This window comes from Mustelus asterias, unplaced genomic scaffold (genome assembly GCF_964213995.1).
Source record: "Mustelus asterias unplaced genomic scaffold, sMusAst1.hap1.1 HAP1_SCAFFOLD_395, whole genome shotgun sequence".
NCBI lineage: Eukaryota > Metazoa > Chordata > Chondrichthyes > Carcharhiniformes > Triakidae > Mustelus > Mustelus asterias.
The window spans coordinates 215,276-242,500 of NW_027590350.1; the positions used below are offsets into that span (position 1 = coordinate 215,276).

The window sequence follows — 27,225 nt, forward strand, 5'->3', positions numbered from 1 at the left end:
TCCCCATCAAACACTCTCAGGACAGGTACAGCACGGGGTGAGATACAGAGTAAAGCTCCCTCTACACTGTCCCCATCAAACACTCCCAGGACAGGTACAGCACGGGGTTTGATGCACCTCAATGAGCACCCGGAAACAAGGCTTTAGTACTGAAGGCTTTAATACATTAACAATGAAACTACTAACACAAATTCACCCGTTCAGACTGAAGGGGTCCTGCCGGAGCAGGGGGTCTTATACCCTGCCACCGGAGGTGGGACCCCACTGGAGTGTGCCATGATAACACTTAGGACAGGTAAACACCCTATCCCAACAACATAGTACAACCCCCATAACAACAACACCCTAGCCCAACAGTAACACAATAACAACCCCAGTGGTGAACCAACGATGGTTCACCACATTCACCCCTCCTTTAGGAACCAAAGGTGGCGGGGTGGATGAAAACAGACAATGACAAAAAAAAATAACAGGATTCACAATTCCAGACGGTCTGGAGGACCACACCGACGCTGCGATCTTCTCAACACCGGTTGCGAAACCGGAGCAGGTGCTTGCGGTGGCTCTCTCAAAGCAACATCTGGCTGTCCCCTCAAAGACTCCCGGGCCGGCCGGCCCTGATGAGGCGATGGTGCAGGGGATCCTGGAACGTTTGGTGGTGGTGGTGGTGGTGATGATGGTGGCGCCGATCTCCGAGTCTCAGGCAAGCTGTACATGGGAGTAAAAGTGTTATGCACTGGTCCCGGTGCTGACCGCGCCACGTCTGGGGAAGTAATGAGGAGTAGTGGATCTGTGACTGGGGGAATAGGAGCGACAGGAGTTGCTACGTCCCCTGCGGGCGCCAGGTCTCTAATGGAGACAGTGTCCTCTCGCCCGTCAGGATATGCCACATAGGCATACTGAGGGTTGGCGTGGAGGAGTTGGACCGGTTCGACCAAGGGGTCGGACTTGTGAGCCCTCACATGGCGCCGCAGAAGGACGGGTCCTGGGTACGTCAACCAGGCTGGCAATGAGGTCCCCGAGGACGACTTCCGAGGGAATGAGAACATCCTCTCGTGGGGAGTAGCATTGGTTGCCGTACACAGGAGGGAGCGGATAGAATGGAGCGCATTTGGAAGGACCTCCTGCCACCGGGAGACTGGAAGGCCCTTGGATTTCAGTGCCAGTAGGACAGCCTTCCAGACTGTAGCATTCTCCCTTTCCACCTGTCCGTTACCCCTAGGGTTGTAGCTCGTGGTTCTACTAGAGGCAATCCCGAATGAGAGCAGGAATTGCCTCAAGTCGTTGCTCATGAACGACGAGCCCCTGTCGCTATGAATATAGCAGGGGTACCCGAACAGGGTAAAAAGCTCACTGAATGCCTTGATGACGGTGGCAGTCGACGTGTCCGCACAGGGGAAAACAAACGGAAACCGGGAAAATTCGTCTATTATGTTAAGAAAATAGACATTCCGATCCGTTGAGGGAAGGGGGCCCTTAAAATCTACACTCAGCCTCTCAAAAGGGCGAGTGGCCTTGACCAAATGTGCCCGGTCTGGTCGATAAAAGTGTGGTTTGCATTCTGCGCAAATCCGACAACTTCTAGTAACTGACCTGACCTCCTCCACCGAGTAGGGTAGGTTGCGGGCTTTTATGAAGTGGTAGAGTCTGGTGACTCCAGGATGACACAGATCATTGTGGAGAGCCTTCAAGCGGTCCTCCTGCATGATGGCGCATGTTCCGCGCGAGAGGGCATCCGAGGGCTCATTGAGCTTCCCTGGACGATACATAATATCGTAATTATAGGTGGAGAGCTCAATTCTCCACCGCAAGATCTTATCGTTCTTGATCTTGCCCCTCTGCGTGTTACTAAACATAAACGCCACGGATCGTTGATCCGTGATCAGGGTGAACCGCTTACCTGCCAGGTAATGGCGCCAGTGTCTGACTGCCTCCACAATGGCCTGAGCCTCCTTCTCCACCGCTGAGTGCCGAATTTCGGGGCCTTGAAGGGTGCGGGAAAAAAACGCGACGGGCCTGCCTGCCTGGTTTAGTGTGGCGGCTAGGGCGAAATCAAATGCATCACTCTCCACCTGGAAGGGGATGGATTCATCCACCGCGTGCATCGTGGCTTTCGAAATGTCGCTTTTCAAAACCTTGAAGGCCAATTGGGCCTCCGGCGTAAGTGGGAAGGTCGTGGACTTAATGAGCGGACGAGCTTTGTCCGCATAGTTGGGGACCCACTGTGCATAGTACGAAAAGAACCCGAGGCATCTCCTGAGTGCTTTCGTGCTAGCGTGCAAGGGAAGTTCAGTGAGTGGTCGCATACGGTCTGGATCAGGGCCAATGACCCCGTTTTCCACCACGTATCCGAGGATGGCTAACTTACGCGTACGGAATACGCACTTCTCCCTGTTATAGGTCAGATTCAGGCGAGATGCAGTGCGCAGAAAGTGTTGGAGATTCGTGTCATGGTCCTGCTGGTCATGGCCGCAGATGGTGACGTTATCCAGGTACGGGAAGGTAGCCCGCAACCCGTTCTGGTCCACCATTCGGTCCATAGCACGCTGGAAGACCGAGACCCCATTGGTGACACCAAATGGAACCCTGAGGAATTGGTATAGACGACCATCCGCCTCAAAGGCCGTATATTGTCGGTCCTCTGGGCGGATGGGGAGTTGATGGTAGGCGGACTTAAGGTCTATGGTAGAAAACACTCGGTACTGCGCAATCTGATTGACCATATCAGAAATGCGCGGGAGAGGATACGCATCCAGCTGCGTGTATCTATTAATGGTCTGACTGTAGTCGATGACCATCCGAGGTTTGTTCCCGCTTTTGACTACCACGACCTGCGCTCTCCACGGACTAGCACTGGCCTGTATGATCCCTTCCTTGAGGAGCCGCTGAACCTCAGATCTAATAAAGATCCGGTCCTCAGCGCTGTAACGCCTACTTTTAGTAGCGATGGGCTTGCAGCCAGGTACCAGATTTTTAAAAAGGGATGGTGTCGTGATCTTCAGGGTGGATAGATTGCACGCGGGGCGTTTTGGGCAATTTGGAGGATGCGGCTGGTTCCCTACGGCCAGTGAAGGGAGTGGCCCACCGTACTGTAGGATCACACTCTTCATGTGGACCATAAAATTTAGTCCGAGGAGAATTGGCGCGCAAAGGTGAGGTAACACAAGGAGCCTGTATTGCTCGTAGACTGTGCCCTGTACCTCAAGAGTTACCATACATCGTCCTTGGATCGGTACAGACCGGGACTGTGATGCCATGGAAATGGTCTGCTTGGCAGGGAGAACCCGGAGTCCACACCTTTTAGCAGTTTCAGGGTGTATGAAACTTTCGGTGCTCCCACTGTCAAACAGACAATTTACAGTTCTGCCACTAACCTTTACCTCCATCATAGAATGTTCCAGTCTGAAATGCCTGGTCTGATCCAGAGAGATCGACGCCACCGTTGGCCCCTGGGCGTCACTGCATGCTGCCGATGTGGATGCTGAGGACCCCTGCTGGTCGCTCCTAGTCGTCGTGGACCATGATGGCCGCCCCCATGAATCGCACATGGGCGAGGGCGCCAAGCGCAGCGACTCCTGGTGGTCTTCCTCCTCCTCTGTTTGCCACGATGGCGCCGTCCTGAGGTCGCACGTGGTCGGACCTCGTGGGTACTGCAGCGCCGAAGGAGATGGTCTCCGTTCTGGAGGGTTACAAGCTGCACTGCCGTTTTTAGGTTTGGACCTGCAGACTTTGCTGTAGTGGCCTTTTTTACCGCACTGGCTGCAGATTGCCGTTCTTGCCGGACACTGCTGCCGTGGATGCTTGGCCCCACCGCAAAAATAGCATCGCTGGCCCCCTGGAGCTGCCACCGTCGTCGAATCGATCTGGGAGCGCGGGTTCGCGGGGCGAGGAGGGAGCAGAGCTTGCTCCAACCACGTTGACTGCACGTGGTCCTCGGGGTACAGCGCCAAGCTCTTCGACGCCGCCTCCAACCTCACGGCCATCCCCATTGCCTGGGTCAAGTTGAGTTTCCCCTTTTCTAGTAATTTAAGACTGATGTACGAGGACCCTACCCCTGCTACGAACGCGTCTCGGGCGAGGTCGTGCATATACTGCTCGGCGGAGACGTCCTTACAGTCACAACCCCTGGCAAGCTGCAGGAGTTCATTGGCGTAGTCTTCTATGGTCTCGCCCGACTGCCGACGTCGTGTAGCGAGGAGATAACGAGCGTGAATCTCGTTGGGTGGCGTAATGTACCTATTCTTTAGGAGCTCGACGGCACCCTGGTAAGTGGAAGGTGCACGAATGGCTAGGTAAATCGTGTCGCTTACCCTTGCGTGGAGGACCTGGAGTCTATCACTGTCTGTAGTGATAGCTACCGAGGCTGCCAGGTAGTCCTCGAAGCACTTCCACCAATGGTCGAATGTGTTAGCTGCACCGACCGCACGTGGGTCCAGTGTCAGACGATCCGGTTTTAGGATCTGCTCCATATTCTCAGTTAATGTATTAAATTGATGCACCTCAATGAGCACCCGGAAACAAGGCTTTAGTACTGAAGGCTTTAATACATTAACAATGAAACTACTAACACAAATTCACCCGTTCAGACTGAAGGGGTCCTGCCGGAGCAGGGGGTCTTATACCCTGCCACCGGAGGTGGGACCCCACTGGAGTGTGCCATGATAACACTTAGGACAGGTAAACACCCTATCCCAACAACATAGTACAACCCCCATAACAACAACACCCTAGCCCAACAGTAACACAATAACAACCCCAGTGGTGAACCAACGATGGTTCACCACAGGGTTAGATACAGAGTAAAGCTCCCTCTACACTGTCCCCATCAAACACTCCCAGGACAGGTACAGCACGGGGTTAGATATAGAGTAAAGCTCCCTCTACACAGTCCCCCATCAGACACTCCCAGGACAGGTACAGCACGGGGTTAGATACAGAGTAAAGCTCCCTCTACACAGTCCCCCATCAGACACTCCCAGGACAGGTACAGCACGGGGTTAGATACAGAGTAAAGCTCCCTCTACACTGTCCCCATCAAACACTCCCAGGACAGGTACAGCACGGGGTTAGATACAGAGTAAAGCTCCCTCTACACTGTCCCCATCAAACCCTCCCAGGACAGGGACAGCACGGGGTTAGATACAGAGTAAAGCTCCCTCTACACTGTCCCCCATCAAACACTCCCAGGACAGGTACAGCACGGGGTTAGATACAGAGTAAAGCTCCCTCAACACTGTCCCCATCAAACACTCCCAGGACAGGGACAGCACGGGGTTAGATACAGAGTAAAGCTCCCTCTACACTGTCCCCCATCAAACACTCCCAGGACAGGGACAGCACGGGGTTAGATACAGAGTAAAGCTCCGTCTACACTGTCCCCCATCAAACACTCCCAGGACAGGTACAGCACGGGGTTAGATATAGAGTAAAGCTCCCTCGACACTGTCCCCATCAAACACTCTCAGGACAGGTACAGCACGGGGTTAGATATAGAGTAAAGCCCCCTCTACACTGTCCCCATCAAACACTCCCAGGACAGGGACAGCACGGGGTTAGATACAGAGTAAAGCTCCTTCTACACTGTCCCCCATCAAACACTCCCAGGACAGGTACAGCACGGGGTTAGATACAGAGTAAAGCTCCCTCTACACTGTCCCCATCAAACACTCCCAGGACAGGGACAGCACGGGGTTAGATACAGAGTAAAGCTCCCTCAACACTGTCCCCCATCAAACACTCCCAGGACAGGTACAGCACGGGGTTAGATACAGAGTAAAGCTCCTTCGACACTCTCCCCCCCATCAAACACTCCCAGGACAGGTACAGCACGGGGTGAGATACAGAGTAAAGCTCAAAGAACAAAGAACAAAGAACAGTACAGCACAGGAAACAGGCCCTTCGGCCCTCCAAGCCTGTGCCGCTCCTTGGTCCAACTAGACCAATCATTTGTATCCCTCCATTCCCAGACTGCTCTTGTGACTATCCAGGTAAGTCTTAAACGATGTCAGCGTGCCTGCCTCCACCACCCTACTTGGCAGCGCATTCCAGGCCCCCACCACCCTCTGTGTAAAAAACATCCCTCTAATATCTGAGTTATACTTCGCCCCTCTCACCTTGAGCCCGTGACCCCTCATGATCGTCACCTCCGATCTGGGAAAAAGCTTCCCACCGTTCACCCTATCTGTACCCTTCATAATCTTGTACACCTCTATTAGGCCTCCCCTCATTCTCCGTCTTTCCCGGGAGAACAACCCCAGTTTACCCAATCTCTCCTCATAGCTAAGACCCTCCATACCAGGCAACATCCTGGTAAACCTTCTCTGCACTCTCTCTAACACCTCCACGTCCTTCTGGTAGTGCGGCGACCAGAACTGGACGCAGTACTCCAAATGTGGCCTAACCAGCGTTCTATACAGCTGCATCATCAGACTCCAGCTTTTATACTCTATACCCCGTCCTATAAAGGCAAGCATACCATATGCCTTCTTCACCACCTTCTCCACCTGTGTTGCGACCTTCAAGGATTTGTGGACTTGCACACCCAGGTCCCTCTGTGTTTCTATACTCCTGATGACTCTGCCATTTATTGTATAACTCCTCCCGACATTAGTTCTTCCAAAATACATCACTTCGCATTTATCCGGATTAAATTCCATCTGCCATTTCTCCGCCCAATTTTCCAGCCTATCTATATCCTGCTGTATTGCCCGACAATGCTCATCGCTATCCGCAAGTCCAGCCATCTTCATGTCATCTGCAAACTTGCTGATAACACCAGTTACACCTTCTTCCAAATCATTTATATATATCACAAATAGCAGAGGTCCCAGTACAGAGCCCTGCGGAACACCACTGGTCACAGACCTCCAGCTGGAAAAAGACCCTTCGACCACTACCCTCTGTCTCCTATGGCCAAGCCAGTTCTCCACCCATCTAGCCACTTCTCCTTGTATCCCATGAGCCTTAACCTTCTTAACCAACCTGCCATGTGGGACTTTGTCAAATGCCTTACTGAAATCCATATAGACGATATCCACGGCCCTTTCTTCGTCAGCCGTTTTTGTCACTTCTTCAAAAAACTCCACCAAATTTGTAAGGCACGACCTCCCTCTTACAAAACCATGCTGTCTGTCACTAATGAGATTGTTCCGTTCTAAATGCGCATACATCCTGTCTCTAAGAATCCTCTCCAACAACTTCCCTACCACGGACGTCAATCTCACCAGCCTATAATTTCCTGGGTTATCCCTGCTACCCTTCTTAAACAACGGGACCACATTCGCTATCCTCCAATCCTCAGGGACCTCACCTGTGTTCAAAGAAGCGACAAAGATTTCCATCAGAGGCCCAGCAATTTCATCTCTCGTCTCCCTGAGCAGTCTTGGATAGATGCCATCAGGCCCTGGGGCTTTGTCAGTTTTAATGTTCCCTAAAAAACCTAACACTTCCTCCCTTGTAATGGAGATTTTCTCTAATGGGTCAACACCTCCCTCTGAGACCATAAGACATAGGAGCGGAAGTAAGGCCATTCGGCCCATCGAGTCCACTCCACCATTCAATCATGGTTGATTTCAACTCCATTTACCCGCTCTCTCCCCATAGCCCTTAATTCCTCGAGAAATCAAGAATTTATCAATTTCTGTCTTGAAGACGCTCAACGTCTCAGCCTCCACAGCCCTCTGTGGCAATGAATTCCACAGACCTACCACCCTCTGGCTGAAGAAATTTCTCCTCATCTCTGTTCTAAAGTGACTCCCTTTTATTCTAAGGCTGTGCCCCGGCGTCCTAGTCTCCCCTGCTAATGGAAACAACTTCCCTACGTCCATCCTATCTAAGCCGTTCATTATCTTGTAAGTTTCTATCAGATCTCCCCTCAACCTCCTAAACTCCAATGAATATAATCCCACGATCCTCAGACGTTCATCGTATGTCAGGCCTACCATTCCCGGGATCATCCGTGTGAATCTCCGCTGGACCCGCTCCAGTGCCAGTATGTCCTTCCTGAGGTGTGGGTCACAAAATTGCTCACAGTACTCCAAATGGGGCCTAACCAGTGCTTTATAAAGCCTCAGAAGTACATCCCTGCTTTTGTATTCCAAGCCTCTTGAGATAAATGACAACATTACATTTGCTTTCTTAATTACGGACTCAACCTGCAAGTTTACCTTTAGAGAATCCTGGACTAGGACTCCCAAGTCCCTTTGCACTTTAGCATTATGAATTTTGTCACCATTTAGAAAATAGTCCATGCCTCTATTCTTTTTTCCAAAGTGCAAGACCTCGCACTTGCCCACGTTGAATTTCATCAGCCACTTCTTGGACCACTGTCCTAAACTGTCTAAATCTTTCTGCAGCCTCCCCACCTCCTCAATACTACCTGCCCCTCCACCTATCTTTGTATCATCGGCAAACTTGGCCAGAATGCCCCCAGACACTCCCGGTTAACATGTCCCTCTCCTTCGTGAATACCGATGCAAAGTATTCATTTAGGATCTCCCCTATTCCCTTGGGTTCTAAGCATAATTCCCCTCCTTTGTTCCTGAGAGGTCCGATTTTGTCCCTGACAACTCTTTTGTTCCTAACGTATGAATAGAATGCCTTAGGATTCTCCTTAATCCTGTCTGCCAAGAACATCTCGTGACCTCTTTTTGCCCTTCTAACTCCCCGTTTGAGTTCTTTCCTACTCTCTCTGTATTCCTCCAGAGCTCCATCTGTTTTCTGTTGCCTGGACTTAACGTACGCCTCCCTTTTCATTTTAATCAGGTCCTCAATTTCCCTGGTTATCCACGGCCCTCGAATCCTATCTTTCCTTTTTACAGGCACATGCCTATCCTGCAGCCTTATCAATTGTTCCTTAAAAGACTCCCACATGCCAGACGTGGACTTACCCTCGAACATCCTCTCCCAATCAATATCCACCAATTCCTGCCTAAACCGGCTATAAGTTAGCCTTCCCCCAATTTAGCACCCTGCCCATAGGACAGCACCCATCCTTGTCCATTACTATCCTAAAGTTAACAGAGTTGTGGTCACTATTTGCCACATGTTCCCCTGCCGAAACTTTGACGACCTGACCGGGCTCACATGAGCAGCCTGGGAATGGAGGGACACAAACGATTGGTCTAGTTGGACCAAGGAGCAGCACAGGCTTGGAGGGCTGAAGGGCCTGTTTCCTGTGCTGTACTGTTCTTTGTTCTTTGTATTTCCCAGAACTGGGTCCAGTATAGCCCCCTCTCAAGTCGGGCTATCTACATACTGTTCCAAAGAACATTCCAGTATGCATTTTACAAATTCCTCCCCGTCCGGAACCGCACTCCCTCCACACTGTCCCCATCAAACACTCCCAGGACAGGTACAGCACGGGGTTAGATACAGAGTAAAGCTCCCTCTACACTGTCCCCATCAAACACTCCCAGGACAGGTACAGCACGGGGTTAGATACAGAGTAAAGCTCCCTCTACACTGTCCCCATCAAACACTCCCAGGACAGGTACAGCACGGGGTTAGATACAGAGTAAAGCTCCCTCTACACTGTCCCCATCAAACACTCCCAGGACAGGTACAGCACGGGGTTAGATACAGAGTAAATCTCCCTCGACACTGTCCCCATCAAACACTCCCAGGACAGGTACAGCACGGGGTTAGATACAGAGTAAAGCTCCCTCTACACTGTCCCCATCAAACACTCCCAGGACAGGTACAGCACGGGGTTAGATACAGAGTAAATCTCCCTCTACACTGTCCCCATCAAACACTCCCAGGACAGGTACAGCACGGGGTTAGATACAGAGTAAAGCTCCCTCTACGCTGTCCCCATCAAACACTCCCAGGACAGGTACAGCACAGGGTGAGATATAGATTAAAGCTCCCTTTACATTGTCCCCCATCAAACACTCCCAGGACAGGTACAGCACGGGGTTAGATACAGAGTAAAGCTCCCTCTACACCGGCCCCATCAAACGGTCCCAGGACAGGTACAGCACGGGGTTAGATACAGGGTAAAGCTCCCTTTACACTGTCCCCATCAAACACTCCCAGGACAGGTACAGCACTGGGTTAGAAACACAGTAAAGCTCCCTCGACACTGTCCCCATCAAACACTCCCAGGACAGGTACAGCACGGGGTTAGATACAGAGTAAAGCTCCCTCTACACTGTCCCCATCAAACACTCCCAGGACAGATCCAGCACGTGGTTAGATACAGAGTAAAGCTCCCTCTACACTGTCCCCATCAAACACTCCCAGGACAGGTACAGCACGGGGTTAGATACAGAGTAAAGCTCCCTCTACACTGTCCCCCATCAAACACTCCCAGGACAGGTACAGCAAGGGGTTAGATACAGAGTAAAGCTCCCTCTACACTGTCCCCCATTAAACACTCCCAGGACAGATCCAGCACGGGGTTAGATACAAAGTAAAGCATTATCTGCAGGAAACATAAAGTTGTGATCGTCGGGGATTCTAATTTTCCACATATAGATTGGGACTCCCATGCTGCTAAAGGTCTCGACGGGTTAGAGTTTGTAAAATGTGTTCAGGAAAATTTTCTAAATCAATATATAGAGGTGCCAACTAGAGAGGATGCGATATTAGATCTCCTATTAGGAAACGAGTTAGGACAAGTGATGGAAGTGTGTGTCGGGGAACACTTTGGTTCCAGTGATCATAACGTCATTAGTTTCAACTTGATCAGGGATATAGATCTGGTTCTCGTGTTGAGGTTCTAAACTGGAGAAAGGCCAAATTTGAAGAGATGAGAAAGGATCTAAAAAGTGTGGATTGGGACAGGCTGTTCTCTGGCAAGGATGTGATTGGTAAGTGGGAGGCCTTCAAAGGAGAAATGTTGTGAGTGCAGAGTTTGTATGTTCCTGTCAGGATTAAAGGCAAAGTGAATAAGAATAAGGAAGCTTGGTTCTCGAGGGATATTGGAACTCTGATAAAGAAGAAGAGAGAGATGTATGACATGTAAAGGCAACAGGGAGCAAATAAAATGCTTGAGGAATATAAAAAGTGCAAGAAACTACTTAAGAAAGAAATCAGGAGGGCTAAAGGCAGACATGAGGTTGCTTTGGCAGACAAGCTGAAGGATAATCCTAAGAGCTTCTACAGGTATATTAAGAGCAAAAGGATAGTAAGGGATAAAATTGGTCCTCTTGAAGATCAGAGTGGTCGGCTATGTACGGAACCAAAAGAAATGGGGGAGATATTAAATGGGTTTTTTTGCATCCGTATTTACTAAGGAAACTGGCATGGAGTCTATGGAAATAAGGCAAACAAGTAGGGAGGTCATGGAACCTATACAGATTAAAGGGGAGGAGGTGCTCGCTGTCTTGAGGCAAATCAGAGTAGATAAATCCCCAGGGTATTCCCTCGGACCTTGAAAGAGACGAGTGTTGAAATTGCAGGGGACCTGGCAGATATATTTAAAATGTTGTTATCCACGGGTGAGGTGCCGGATGATTGGAGGATAGCTCATGTTGTTTAAAAAAGGCTCAAAAAGTAATGCGGGAAATTATAGGCCGGTAAGTTTGACGTCAGTAGTAGGTAAATTATTGGAAGGAGTACCAAGAGATAGGATCTACAAATATTTGGATAGACAGGGACTTATTTGGGAGAGTCAACATGGCTTTGTGCGTGGTAGGTCATGTTTAACCAATCTATTAGAGTTTTTCGAGGAGGTTACCAGGAAAGTGGATGAAGGGAAGGCGGTGGATGTTGTCTACATGGACTTCAGTAAGGCCTTTGACAAGGTCCCGCATGGGAGGTTAGTTAGGAAGGTTCAGTCACTAGGTATACATGGAGAGGTAGTAAATTGGATAAGACATTGGTTCAATGGAAGAACGTCATGATGTGGAGATGTCGGCGTTGGACTGGGGTGAACACAGTAAGAGTTTTAACAACACCAGGTTAAAGTCCAACAGGTTTATTTGGTAGCAAATACCATTAGCTTTCGGAGCGCTGCCCCTTCGTCAGATGGAGTGGAAATCTGCTCTCAAACAGGGCACAGAGACACAAAATCAAGTTACAGAATACTGATTATAATGTGAATCTCTACAGCCAACCAGGTCTTAAAGATACAGACAATGTGAGTGGAGGGAGCATTAGGCACAGGTTAAAGAGATGTGTAATGTCTCCAGACAGGACAGCCAGTGAGGTTCTGCAAGTCCAGGAGGCAAGTTCTGGGGGTTACTGAAAGTGTGACATGAACCCAACATCCCGGTTTAGGCCGTCCTCATGTGTACGGAACTTGGCTATCAGTTTCTGCTCAGCGACTCTGCGCTGTCGTGTGTCGTGAAGGCTGCCTTGGAGAATGCTTAATGCTCTCTCCACTCACATTGTCTGTATCTTTAAGACCTGGCTGGCTGTAGAGATTTGCATTCTAATCAGTATTCTGTAACTTGATTTTGTGTCTCTGTGCCCTGTTTGAGAGCAGATTTCCACTCCATCTGACGAAGGAGCAGCGCTCCGAAAGCGAATGGCATTGGCTACCAAATAAACCTGTTGGACTTTAACCTGGTGTTGTTAAAACTCTTTCAATGGAAGAAGCCAGAGAGTGGTAATGGAGGATTGCTTCTCTGAGTGGAGGCCTGTGACTAGTGGTGTGCCGCAGGGATCGATGTTGGGCCCATTGCTGTTTGTCATCTATATCAATGATCTGGATGATAATGTGGTAAATTGGATCAGCAAGTTTGCCGATGATACAAAGATTGGAGGTGTAGTGGACAGTGAGGAAGGTTTTCAAAGCTTGCAGAGGGATTTGGACCAGCTAGAAAAATGGGCTGAAAAATGGCAGATGGAGTTTAATGCAGACAAGTGTGAGGTATTGCACTTTGGAAGGACAAACCAAAGTAGAACGTACAAAGTAAACACTCCCAGGACAGGTACAGCACGGGGTTAGACACAGAGTAAAGCTCCCTCTACACTGTCCCCATCAAACATGAACATGACAGGTACAGCACGGGGTTAGATACAGAGTAAAGCCCCCTCTACACTGTCCCCATCGAACACTCCCAGGACAGGTACAGCACGGGGTTAGATACAGAGTAAAGCCCCCTCTACACTGTCCCCATCGAACACTCCCAGGACAGGTACAGCACGGGGTTAGATACAGAGTAAAGCCCCCTCTACACTGTCCCCATCGAACACTCCCAGGACAGGTACAGCACGGGGTTAAATACAGAGTAAAGCTCCCTCTACACTGTCCCCATCAAACACTCCCAGGACAGGTACAGCACGGGGTTAGATACAGAGTAAAGCTCCCTCTACACTGTCCCCATCAAACACTCCCAGGACAGGTACAGCACAGGGTTGGCTGCAGAGTAAAGTTCCCTCTCCACTGTCCCCATCAAACATTCCCAGGACAGGTCCAGCACGGGGTTAGATGCAGAGTAAAGCTCCCTCGACACTGTCCCCCATCAAACACTCCCAGGCCAGGTACAGCACAGGGTTCGATACAGAGTAAAGCTCCCCCTACATTTCCCCCAGAATGTTGGAAAAATGGGCACTTACTTGGTGGATTGTAGGCTGCTGTTGCAATCATGGCACAAGAGATGGCAAAGCTGGCACTGTATTGGAAGAGGGTGGGAGAGAGAGAGAGAGGGAGAATCATTACTGTTTTACAGTCCGGAGAAAAATGCATCATGAATTGTCCCTCCCGTGGTCCACTCACGCTGACACTATAGTTAAGAAAGGTCACTAACGCCTCTACTTTCTCAGGAGGCTAAGGAAATTTGGCACGTCAGCTACGACTCTCACCAATGTTTACAGATGCCCCATAGAAAGCATTCTTTCTGGTTGTATCACAGCTTGGTCTGGGCTCCTGCTCTGCCCAAGACCGCAAAAAGCTACAAAGGGTTGTGAATGTAGCCCAATCCATCACGCAAACCAGCCTCCCATCCATTGACTCTGTCTACACTTTCCGCTGCCTCGGGAAAAGCAGCCAGCATAATCAAGGACCCCACGCACCCCGGACATTCTCTCTTCCACCTTCTTCCGTCGGGAAAAAAGATACAAAAGTCTGAGGTCACGTACCAACCGACTCAAGAACAGCTTCTTCCCTGCTGCTGTCAGACTTTTGAATTGACCTACCTTATATTAAGTTGATCTTTCTCTACACCCTAGCTATGACTGTAACATTACATTCTGCACCCTCTCAGTTCCTTCTCTATGAACAGTATGCTTTGTCTGTATAGCGCGCAAGAAACAATACAAGTGACAATAATAAATCAAATCAAAAGTCTCAGTATCTGAGCCTCTGTGGAGGCTGAGATTTCCGAAGTTTCTCAGCTCTCTCGAGCTGTTCCCTCATCCTGTCCTGAGACCCTGTCCCTCCATAGAAACAGTAAGAAGTTTAACAACACCAGGTTAAAGTCCAACAGGTTTATTTGGTAGCAAATACCATTAGCTTTCGGAGCGCTGCCCCTTCATCAGATGGAGTGGTCTCTGTTCTCAAACAGTGCACTCCTCGTCACAATGGATGTCTCGGCACTCTACACCAGCATCCCCCACGACGATGGCATTGCTGCAACGGCCTCAGTACTCAGCGCCAACAACTGCCAGTTTCCAGATGCAATTTTACATCTCATCCGCTTCATCCTGGATCACAATATCTTCACCTTCAACAACCAGTTCTTCATCCAGACACACGGAACAGCCATGGGGACCAAATTCGCACCTCAATATGCCAACATCTTCATGCACAGGTTCGAACAAGTCTTCTTCACCGCACAGGACCTTCAACCGATGCTATACACTAGATACATCGATGACATTTTCTTCCTTTGGACTCATGGTGAACAATCACTGAAACAACTCTATGATGACATCAACAAGTTCCATCCCAGACTCACCATGGACTACTCTCCGGAATCGGTTGCATTCTTGGACACACGCGTCTCCATTAAGGACGGTCACCTCAGCACCTCACTGTACCGCAAGCCCACGGATAACCTCACGATGCTCCACTTCTCCAGCTTCCACCCTAAACACGTAAAAGAAGCCATCCCCTACGGACAAGCCCTCCGAATACACAGGATCTGCTCGGATGAGGAGGATCGCAACAGACACCTCCAGACGCTGAAAGATGCCCTCATGAGAACAGGATATGGCGCTCGACTCATCGATCAACAGTTCCAACCCGCCACAGCGAAAAACCGCACCGACCTCCTCAGAAGACAAACACAGGACACAGTGGACAGAGTACCCTTCGTCGTCCAGTACTTCCCCGGAGCAGAGAAGCTACGGCATCTCCTCCGGAGCCTTCAACATGTCATTGATGAAGACGAACATCTCGCCAAGGCCATCCCCACACCCCCACTTCTTGCCTTCAAACAACCATGATGGGATTTACAACCATTTAGAAAGATGCGGATTAATCCGAGATAGTCAGCACGGATTCGTGAAGGGCAAGTCGTGCCTCACAAATTTGATAGAATTTTTTGAGGAGGTAACTAAGTGTGTTGATGAAGGTAGGGCAGTTGATGTCATATACATGGATTTTAGTAAGGCGTTTGATAAGGTCCCCCATGGTCGGCTTATGATGAAAGTGAGGAGGTGTGGGATAGAGGGAAAGTTGGCCGATTGGATAGGTAACTGGCTGTCTGACCGAAGACAGAGGGTGGTGGTCGATGGAAAATTTTCGGATTGGAGGCAGGTTGCTAGCGGTGTGCCGCAGGGATCAGTGCTTGGTCCTCTGCTCTTTGTGATTTTTATTAATGACTTGAGGAGGGGGCTGAAGGGTAGATCAGTAAATTTGCTGATGACACCAAGATTGGTGGAGTAGTGGATGAGGTGGAGGGCTGTTGTAGGCTGCAAAGAGACATAGATAGGATGCAAAGCTGGGCTGAAAAATGGCAAATGGAGTTTAACCCTGATAAATGTGAGGTGATTCATTTTGGTAGGACAAATTTAAATGTGGATTACAGGGTCAAAGGTAGGGTTCTGAAGACTGTGGAGGAACAGAGAGATCTTGGGGTCCATATCCACAGATCTCTAAAGGTTGCCACTCAAGTGGATAGAGCTGTGAAGAAGGCCTATAGTGTGTTAGCTTTTATTAACAGGGGGTTGGAGTTTAAGAGCCGTGGGGTTATGCTGCAACTGTACAGGACCTTGGTGAGACCACATTTGGAATATTGTGTGCAGTTCTGGTCACCTCACTATAGGAAGGATGTGGAAGCGCTGGAAGGAGTGCAGAGGAGATTTACCAGGATGCTGCCTGGTTTGGAGGGTAGGTCATATGAGGAAAGGTTGAGGGAGCTAGGGCTGTTCTCTCTGGAGCGGAGGAGGCTGAGGGGAGACTTAATAGAGGTGTATAAAATGATGAAGGGGATAGATAGAGTGAACGTTCAAAGACTATTTCCTCGGGTGGATGGAGCTATTACAAGGGGGCATAACTATAGGGTTCGTGGTGGGAGATACAGGACGGATATCAGAGGTAGGTTCTTTACGCAGAGAGTGGTTGGGGTGTGGAATGGACTGCCTGCAGTGATAGTGGAGTCAGACACTTTAGAAACATTTAAGCGGTTATTGGATAGGCACATGGAGCACACCAGGATGATAGGGAGTGGGATAGCTTGATCTTGGTTTCAGATAAAGCTCGGCACAACATCGTGGGCCGAAGGGCCTGTTCTGTGCTGTACTGTTCTATGTTCTATGTTCTAACCGCACAACCTCAAACAGACCATTGTCCGCAGCAAACTACCCAGCCTTCAGGAGAACAGTGACCACGACACCACACAACCCTGCCACAGCAACCTCTGCAAGACGTGCCGGATCATCGACACGGATGCCATCATCTCACGTGAGAACACCATCTACCAGGTACACGGTACATACTCTTGCAACTCGGCCAACGTTGTCTACCTGATACGCTGCAGGAAAGGATGTCCCGAGGCATGGTACATTGGGGAAACCATGCAGACGCTACGACAACGGATGAATGAACACCGCTCGACAATCACCAGGCAAGACTGTTCTCTTCCTGTGGGGGAGCACTTCAGCAGTCACGGGCATTCAGCCTCTGATCTTCGGGTAAGTGTTCTCCAAGGCGGCCTTCACGACACACGACAGCGCAGAGTCGCTGAGCAGAAACTGATAGCCAAGTTCCGCACACATGAGGACGGCCTAAACCGGGATGTTGGATTTATGTCACATTATCAGTAACCCCAACAACTTGCCTCCTTGGCTTGCAGAATTTCACTAGCTGTTCTGTCTGGAGACAATACACATCTCTTTAACCTGTGTTGAATGCTCCCTCCACCCACATTGTCTGTACATTTAAGACCTGGCTGGCTGTAGAGATTTGCATTCTAATCAGTATTCTGTAATTTGATCTCTGTGTCTGTGCACTGTTTGAGAACAGAGACCACTCCATCTGACGAAGGAGCAGCGCTCTGAAAGCTTATGGTATTTGCTACCAAATAAACCTGTTGGACTTTAACCTGGTGTTGTTAAACTTCTTACTGTGCTTACCCCAGTCCAACGCAGGCATCTCCACATCATGACTTCCATAGAAACCCAACAATGCAGAGGGGGCCAGTCGGCCCATCGAAGCTGTACAGACTCCAATCCCAACTCAGCCCAATCTCCATAACCCCAGATATTTACCCAGCAGTCCCCCTGACATGAAGGGGCAATTTAGCATGGCCAATCCACCTAACCGACACATCTTTGGACACGAAGGGGCAATTTAGCATGGCCAATCCACCTAACCTACACATCTTTGGACACTAAGGGGCAATTTAGCATGGCCAATCCATCTAACCTGCACATCTTTGGACACTAAGGGGCAATTTAGCATGGCCAATCCACCTAACCTGCACATCTTTGGACACTAAGGGACAATTTAGCATGGCCAATCCCCCTAACCTGCATATCTTTGGACACTAAGAGGCAACTTAGCATGGCCAATCCCCCTAACCTACATATCTTTGGACACGAAGGGACAATTTAGCATGGCCAATCCCCCTAACCTACATATCTTTGGACACAAAGGGACAATTTAGCATGGCCAATTCACCTAACCTACATATCTTTGGACACTAAGGGGCAATTTAGCATGGCCAATCCACCAAACCAGCACATCTTTGGACACTAAGGGACAATTTAGCATGGCCAATCCACCTAACCTACACATCTTTGGACACTAAGGGGCAATTTAGCATGGCCAATCCACCTAACCTACACATCTTTGGACACTAAGGGACAATTTAGCATAGCCAATCCACCTAACCTACACATCTTTGGACACTAAGGGCCAATTTAGCATGGCCAATCCACCTAACCGGCACATGTTTGGACACTAAGGGACAATTTAGCATGGCCAATCCCCCTAACCTACACATCTTTGGACACGAAGGGGCAATTTAGCATGGCCAATCCACCTAACCTACACATCTTTGGACACTAAGGGGCAATTTAGCATGGCCAATCCATCTAACCTGCACATCTTTGGACACTAAGGGGCAATTTAGCATGGCCAATCCACCTAACCTGCACATCTTTGGACACTAAGGGACAATTTAGCATGGCCAATCCCCCTAACCTGCATATCTTTGGACACTAAGAGGCAACTTAGCATGGCCAATCCCCCTAACCTACATATCTTTGGACACGAAGGGACAATTTAGCATGGCCAATCCCCCTAACCTACATATCTTTGGACACAAAGGGACAATTTAGCATGGCCAATTCACCTAACCTACATATCTTTGGACACTAAGGGGCAATTTAGCATGGCCAATCCACCAAACCAGCACATCTTTGGACACTAAGGGACAATTTAGCATGGCCAATCCACCTAACCTACACATCTTTGGACACTAAGGGGCAATTTAGCATGGCCAATCCACCTAACCTACACATCTTTGGACACTAAGGGACAATTTAGCATAGCCAATCCACCTAACCTACACATCTTTGGACACTAAGGGCCAATTTAGCATGGCCAATCCACCTAACCGGCACATGTTTGGACACTAAGGGACAATTTAGCATGGCCAATCCCCCTAACCTACACATCTTTGGACACTAAGGGGCAATTTAGCATGGCCAATCCATCTAACCTACTCATCTTTGGACACTAAGGGACAATTTAGCATGGCCAATCCACCTAACCTACACATCTTTGGACACTAAGGGACAATGTAGCATGGCCAATCCACCTAACCTACACATCTTTGGACACTAAGGGGTAATTTAGCATGGCCAATCCCCCTAACCTACACATCTTTGGACACTAAGGGACAATTTAGCATGGCCAATCCCCCTAACCTACACATCTTTGGACACTAAGGGGCAATTTAGCATGGCCAATCCACCTAACCGGCACATCTTTGGACACTAAGGGACAATTTAGCATGGCCAATCCACCTAACCTACACATCTTTGGACACTAAGGGACAATTTAGCATGGCCAATCCCCCTAACCTACACATCTTTGACACTAAGGGACAATTTAGCATGGCCAATCCCCCTAACCTACACATCTTTGGACACTAAGGGGCAATTTAGCATGGCCAATCCATCGAACCTACGCATCTTTGGACACTAAGGTACAATTTAGCATGGCCAATCCACCTAACCTACACATCTTTGGACACTAAGGGACAATTTAGCATGGCCAATCCATCTAACCTACACATCTTTGGACACTAAGGGGCAATTTAGCATGGCCAATCCACCTAACCGGCACATCTTTGGACACTAAGGGACAATTTAGCATGGCCAATCCACCTAACCTACACATCTTTGGACACTAAGGGGCAATTTAGCATGGCCAATCCACCTAACCGGCACATCTTTGGACACTAAGGGACAATTTAGCATGGCCAATCCACCTAACCTACACATCTTTGGACACTAAGGGACAATTTAGCATGGCCAATCCACCTAACCGGCACATCTTTGGACACTAAGGGACAATTTAGCATGGCCAATCCACCTAACCTACACATCTTTGACACTAAGGGACAATTTAGCACGGCCAATCCACCTAACCTGCACTCATTGGAGTGTGGGGGAGGAAACCGGAGCACCCGGAGGAAACCCACGCAGACACGGGGAGAACGTGCAGACTCCACACAGGCAGTGACCCAAGTGGGATTGGAACCCCGGTCCCTGGCGCTGTGAGGCAGCAGCGCTAACCCACTGTGCCACCCTCACTCCTAGATTCTCCAGTCAAAAGCTGGTGGGGAGGGGGAACACGGGCATAACGGCATCGTTCCCTAAAACCCTCCCAGAATTTGACACCTTGGAACAAGATCCCCCCACCACCGCCCTCGTTCAGCTCCAATCTCTCCTGAAGGGACAATCCCCACATCCCCAGGAACCAAACTGCTTCACTTTTGCTGCACCCACCCACTCAGGGAGAATCGCGTTCTTCCTCAGGAAATGTGACCACGTCTGGGCATGGTTTTCCAGCTGTGCTCGCAAACACGCCCTGCGTTCTAATACTCAAATCACTTTACTCATGCACTCCACAACCCTTTACAATGACGGGAATATCCCCGGGAGCTAAATTACTACAGGGCATTCGAAAGGACTGAGTGGCCTCCTCCTGTTCCTGTGTAACAGGCTGGAGAAGGGGCTGAATGGCCTCCTCCTGTTCCTGTGTAACAGGCTGGAGAAGGGGCTGAATGGCCTCCTCCTGTTCCTGTGTAACTGGCTGGAGAAGGGGCTGAATGGGGCCTCCTCCTGTTCCTGTGTAACAGGCTGGAGAAGGGGCTGAATGGGGCCTCCTCCTGTTCCTGTGTAACAGGCTGGAGAAGGGGCTGAATGGGGCCTCCTCCTGTTCCTGTGTAACAGGCTGGAGAAGGGGCTGAATGGCCTCCTCCTGTTCCTGTGTAACAGGCTGGAGAAGGGGCTGAATGGGGCCTCCTCCGGTTGCTGCGGGGGTGAAAGTTCAAAGGTTGCTGGGAAACATGGGGCAGGGGGCATCTTACCTGCCGACCAGCCGGGGCATGCGGGGGCCGTACTTGTCCATCAGGATGCCCAGGGGGAGGGTGGTGGCACTCAGAAGGAATGACCCGACGGTGAATCCCAGGTTCAGCATTTCTGCTTGGTCCACGCAGCTGTCCCAGGAGCCATGCTGGGTGGCATTGAGGGGCCGAACCGCCGTGGCATTCCCCGTCACATTCACGGCGTCTGTGAGGGGGAGAAACACTCAAATCAGAGCCAACAGAGCCTGGGCCCGCTACCCCGTCCCTTCAGCCCATCCAAACCCCTACTATCCCTCCATCTTCCATCCGCACAAACCATCCCCCGGCAGCCCACAGCCGAACGTGTCCCACCTTCACGTGGCACCTGTCACCCCTCCCCCTCACCCCGGGGAAGGCCAAAGTCAACCGGGCAGCCATTGTGAGCACAGAAAGATCCCACAATACGGTGAACACAAATACCACGGTTTTCTCCAAAGTGGCAGCAGTGACAGTGCGGCACTCCCTCAGCACTGACCCTCTGACAGCGCGGCACTCCCTCAGCACTGACCCTCTGACAGTGCGGCACTCCCTCAGCCCTGACCCACTGACAGTGCGGCACTCCCTCAGCACTGACCCTCTGACAGTGCAGCACTCGCTCAGCACTGACCCTCTGACAGTGCAGCACTCGCTCAGCACTGACCCTCTGACAGTGCGGCACTCCCTCAGCACTGACCCTCTGACAGCGCGGAACTCCCTCAGCACTGACCCTCTGACTGTGCGGCACTCCCTCAGCACTGACCCTCTGACAGTGCGGCACTCCCTCAGCACTGACCCTCTGACAGTGGGGCACTCCCTCAGCACTGACCCTCTGACAGTGGGGCACTCCCTCAGCACTGACCCTCTGACAGTGCGGCACTCCCTCAGCACTGAGCTGTGACAGTGCGGCACTCCCTCAGTACTGACCCTCTGACAGTGCGGCACTCCCTCAGCACTGACCCCCTGACAGTGCGGCACTCCCTCAGCACTGACCCTCTGACAGTGCAGCACTCCCTCAGCACTGATCCTCTGACAGTGCAGCACTCCCTCAGCACTGACCCTCTGACAGTGCGGCACTCCCTCAGCACTGACCTTCTGACAGTGCGGCACTCCCCCAGCACTGACCCTCTGACAGTGCGGCACTCCCCCAGCACTGACCCTCTGACAGTGCGGCACTCCCTCAGCACTGACCCTCTGACAGTGCGGCACTCCCTCAGTACTGACCCTCTGACAGTGCGGCACTCCCTCAATACTGACCCTCTGACAGTGCGGCACTCCCTCAGCACTGATCCTCTGACAGTGCGGCACTCCCTCAATACTGACCCTCTGACAGTGCGGCACTCCCTCAGCACTGACCCTCTGACAGTGCGGCACTCCCTCAGCACTGACCCCCTGACAGTGCGGCACTCCCTCAGCACTGATCCTCTGACAGTGCGGCACTCCCTCAATACTGACCCTCTGACAGTGCGGCACTCCCTCAGCACTGACCCTCTGACAGTGCGGCACTCCCTCAGCACTGACCCTCTGACAGTGCGGCACTCCCTCAGCACTGACCCTCTGACAGTGCGGCACTCCCTCAGCACTCTCCAGGAGTGAGATAATTGAGTACCACAACTAACTTCCTTCCTGACACATGAGACTCCAAGCAGTGGAGAGTTTCCCCCCTGATTCCCATTCCAGTTTTGCCATGAGTCCTTGATGCCACACTAGGTCGAATGCGGCCTTTGTGTCAGGGGCTGTCACTGTCACCTCATCTCTGCTGTTCCCCTCATCTGTCGGTGTTTGACTCGAGGCTGAATGAGGTCAGGGTTTGAGTGACCCTGGCAGAACCCAAACCGGGCGTCACTCAGCAGGATATTATTGAGTATTCGGGACAGCCATGGGGAAAGAAGAACCTTACAACCTGATATCGACAGTTTCGGAAAGTGGGCCACAATGTGGCAGATGGAATTTAACATGGATAGGACTATAAGACATAGGAGCAGAATGAGGCCACTCGGCCCATCGAGTCTGCTCCGCCATTCAATCATGGCTGATATTTTTCTCATCCCCATTCTCCTGCCTTTTCCCCATAACCCCTGATCCCCTTATTAATCAAGAACCTGTCTATCTCTGTCTTAAAGACACTCAATAACCCGGCCTCCTCTGTGACAAAGAGTTCCACAGATTCCCCACTCTCTGGCTGAAGAAATTCCTCCTCATCTCTGTTTTAAAGGATCGTCCCTTTAGCCTGAGGTTGTGCCCTCTGGTTCTAGTTTTTCCCACTAGTGGGAACATCCTCTCCACGTCCACTCTATCCAGGCCTCGCAGTATCGTGTAAGTCTCAATAAGATCCCCCCTCATCCTTCTGAACTCCATCGAGTATCGACCCAGAGTCCTCAACCGTTCCTCATACGACAAGCTCTTCATTCCAGGGATCATTCTTGTGAACCTCCTCTTGACCCTTTCCAAGGCCAGCTCATCCTTCCTTAGATACGGGGCCCAAAACTGCTCACAATTCTCCAAATGGGGTTTGACCAGAGCCTTATACAGCCTCAGAAGTCCATCCCCGCTCTTGTATTCGAGCCCTCTCGACATGAACGCTAACATTGCATTTCCCTTCCTCACTGCCGACTGAACCTGCACGTTAACCTTAAGAGAATCTTGAACAAGGACTCCCAAATCCCTTTGTGTTTCTGATTTCCGAAGCCTTTCTCCATTTAGAAAATTGTCTCTGCCTCCATTCCTCCTTCCAAAGTGCAGAACCTCACACTTTTCCACATTGTATTCCATCTGCCACTTCTGTGCCCACTCTCCTAACCTGCCCAAGTCCTTCTGCAGCCCCCCTGCTTCCTCAATACTACCCGTCCCTCTAAGACAAGAAACAATACTTTTCACTGTATCTCAATACATGACAATAATAAATCAAATCAAATCCTTTTCCTTCTCCCCTATGTACTCTATGAACGGTATGCTTTGTCTGTATAGCGCGCAAGAGACAGTACTTCTCACTGTATCCCAATACACGTGACAATAATAAATCAAATCAAATCAAATCGACCGAAACTGTTCTGATGACCTCCATTCAGTCAACAACCCTCCTCTGAGCTCAGCCATCTGTTTACCAATTAAGGAGACATCCGGGCTGACTTTATTTTCATTCCTCATAAGCCCGTTAAATCTCAGCTAGAATCTCACTTGTAAATATTTATGCACCCGATATAGATGAAGGCAAGGATTCGGCAGTGTTGTCCCGAGCAGGAGTGATGGCTGCTGTTATTCTGTGAGTTGGCACTGATCTACACAAGGTTTGTTGATATATGTATTTCTGTACAGCCCTGGCACACTCCCAAATTCCACCCTCCACAGTCTGGAGGTCAAAGCAAATCTCTGCTGCCTGTATTTCCACTCTGGCCACGTGGTCCCTCACACACCCTCCCGACGCACGGTGACCCTTCCCCGCTGAAGCTCGAGTCAGATTCCAAAATTCTTCACCCTCTCTTCAAATCCCTCCCTCATCCCCTCCCTCTCTCTCCAACCTCAGCCTGCCTCTCCACCCCTCCCTATCTCTGTAACCTCCTCCAGCCCCTACACTCCTCCCTATCTCTGTAACCTCCTCCAGCCCCTACACCCCTCCCTATCGCTGTAACCTCCTCCAGCCCCCGACACCCCTCCCTATCTCTGTAACCTTCTCCAGCCCCTACACCCCTCCCTATCTCTGTAACCTCCTCCAGCCCCTACACTCCTCCCTATCTCTGTAACCTCCTCCAGCCCCTACACTCCTCCCTATCTCTGTAACCTCCTCCAGCCCCCTACACACCTCCCTATCTCTGTAACCTCCTCCAGCCCCCTACACACCTCCCTATCTCTGTAACCTCCTCCAGCCCCTACATCCCTCCCTATCTCTGTAACCTCCTCCAGCCCCTACACCCCCTCCCTATCTCTGTAACCTCCTCCAGCCCCTACATCCCTTCCTAACTCTGCAACCTTCTCCAGCCCCTATACCCTTCCCTACCATTGTAACCTCCTCCAGCCCCTACACACCTCCCTATCTCTGTAACCTCCTCCAGCCCCTGCACACCTCCTTATCTCTGTAACCTCCTCCAGCCCCTACATCCCTCCCTATCTCTGTAACCTCCTCCAGCCCCTACACCCCTCCCTATCATTGTAACCTCCTCCAGCCCTACACCCCTCCCATCTCTGTAACCTCCTCCAGCCTCTACACACCTCCCTATCATTGTAACCTCCTCCAGCCCTACACCCCTCCCATCTCTGTAACCTCCTCCAGCCCCTGCACCCCTCCCTATCTCTGTAAGCTACTCCAGCCTCTGCACCCCTCCCTATCTCTGTAACCTCCATCAGGCCCTACACCGCTCCCTATTTCGGTAACCTCCTCCAGCCCCTACACCCCTCCCTATCTCTGTAACTTTCTCCAGCCCCTATAACCCTCCCTATCTCTGTAACCTCCTCCAGCCCCTACACCCCTCCCTATCTCTGTAACCTCCTCCAGCCCTACACCCCTCCCATCTCTGTAACCTCCTCCAGCCCCTGCACCCCTACCCATCTCTGTAACCTCCTCCAGCTCTACACCACTTCCTAACTCTGTAGCCTTCTCCAGTCCCTACACCCCTCCCTATCTCTGTAACCTTCTCCAGACCCTTCACCCCTCCCTATCTCTGTAACCACCTCCAGCCACTACACCCCTCCCTATCTCTGTAATCTCCTCCAGCCCTATACTCCTCCCTATCTCTGTAACCTCCTCCAGACCCTACACCCCTCCCTATCTCTGTAACCGCCTCCAGCCCCTACACCCCTCCCTCTCTCTGTAACCTGCTCCAGCCCCTACACCCCTCCCTATCTCTGTAACCTGCTCCAGCCCCTGCACCCCTCCCTTTCTCTGTAACCTCCTCCAGACACTACACCCCTCCCTATCACAGTAACCGCCTCCAGCCCCTACACCGCTCCCTATCTCTGTAACCCCCTCCAGCCCCTCCACCCCTCCCTATCCCTGTAACCTCCTTCAGCCCCTACATCCCTCCCTATCTCTGTAACCTCCCCCAGCCCCTACACCCCGCCCTATCTCTGTAACCTCCTCCAGCCCCTACACCCCCTCCCTATCTCTGTAACCTCCTCCAGCCCCTACACCCCCTCCCTGTCTCTGTAACTCCCTCCAGCCCCTGCACCCCTCCCTATCTCTGTAACCTCCTCCAGCCCTACATCCCTCCCTATCTCTGCAACCTTCTCCAGCCCCTATACCCTTCCCTACCATTGTAACCTCCTCCAGTCCCTACACACCTCCCTATCTCGGTAACCTCCTCCAGCCCCTACACACCTCCCTATCTCGGTAACCTCCTCCAGCCCCTACATCCCTCCCTATCTCTGTAACCTTCTCCAGCCCCTACACACCTCCCTATCTCGGTAACCTCCTCCAGCCCCTACATCCCTCCCTATCTCTGTAACCTCCTCCAGCCCCTACACCCCTCCCTATCTCTGTAACCTCCTCCAGCCCTACACCCCTCCCATCTCTGTAACCTCCTCCAGCCCCTGCACCCCTCCCTATCTCTGTAACCTCCTCCAGCCCCCCCACCCCCTCCCTATCTCTGTACCCTCCTCCAGCCCCTACACCCCTTCCTATCTCTGTAACCTTCTCCAGTCCCTACACCCCTCCCTATCTCTGTAACCTTCTCCAGACCCTACACCCCTCCCTATCTCTGTAACCACCTCCAGCCCCTACACCCCTCCCTATCTCTGTCACCTCCTCCAGCCCTATACTCCTCCCTATCTCTGTAACCTCCTCCAGACCCTACACCCTTCCCTATCACAGTAACCGCCTCCAGCCCCTACACCCCTCCCTATCTCTGTAACCTCCTCCAGCCCCTACACGCCTCCCTATCTCTGTAACCCCCTCCAGCCCCCTCCACCCCTCCCTATCTCTGTAACCTCCTTCAGCCCCTACACCTCTCCCTATCTCTGTAACCTCCTCCAGCCCCTACACCCCGCCCTATCTCTGTAGCCTCCTCCAGCCCCTACACCCCCTCCCTATCTCTGTAACCTCCTCCAGCCCCTACACCCCTGTTTCTCTCTGTCTCTGTTTCTCTCTGTCTCTGTCTCTCTGTCTCTGTCTCTCTCTCTCTCCGTCTCTCTCTCTCTCTCTGTCTCTCTCGCTCTCTCTGTATGTTTTTCTCTCTCATAGTCACAGGTGGACAGAGTGGTGAAGAAGGCATTCGGCATGCTTGGTTTCATTGGTCAGAACATTGAATACAGGAGTTGGGACGTCTTGTTGAAGTTGTACAAG

General features: G+C 51.1%; 1 protein-coding gene across 5 annotated transcripts in view; it reads right to left on the reverse strand.

Moving 5' to 3' along the window:
- Nucleotides 1-27,225, reverse strand: part of LOC144486551 (large neutral amino acids transporter small subunit 3-like) — a 90,082-nt gene that overhangs the window by 49,938 nt on the left and 12,919 nt on the right. For all 5 annotated transcript variants that reach the window (XM_078204606.1, XM_078204601.1, XM_078204604.1 and 2 more), the window contains 2 exons: nt 20,940-21,141; nt 13,510-13,565 (listed from right to left, as the gene is read on the reverse strand). In XM_078204606.1, the coding sequence (XP_078060732.1) occupies nt 13,510-13,565; nt 20,940-21,141 (258 nt within the window). The remainder of the gene's footprint in view (nt 1-13,509; nt 13,566-20,939; nt 21,142-27,225) is intronic.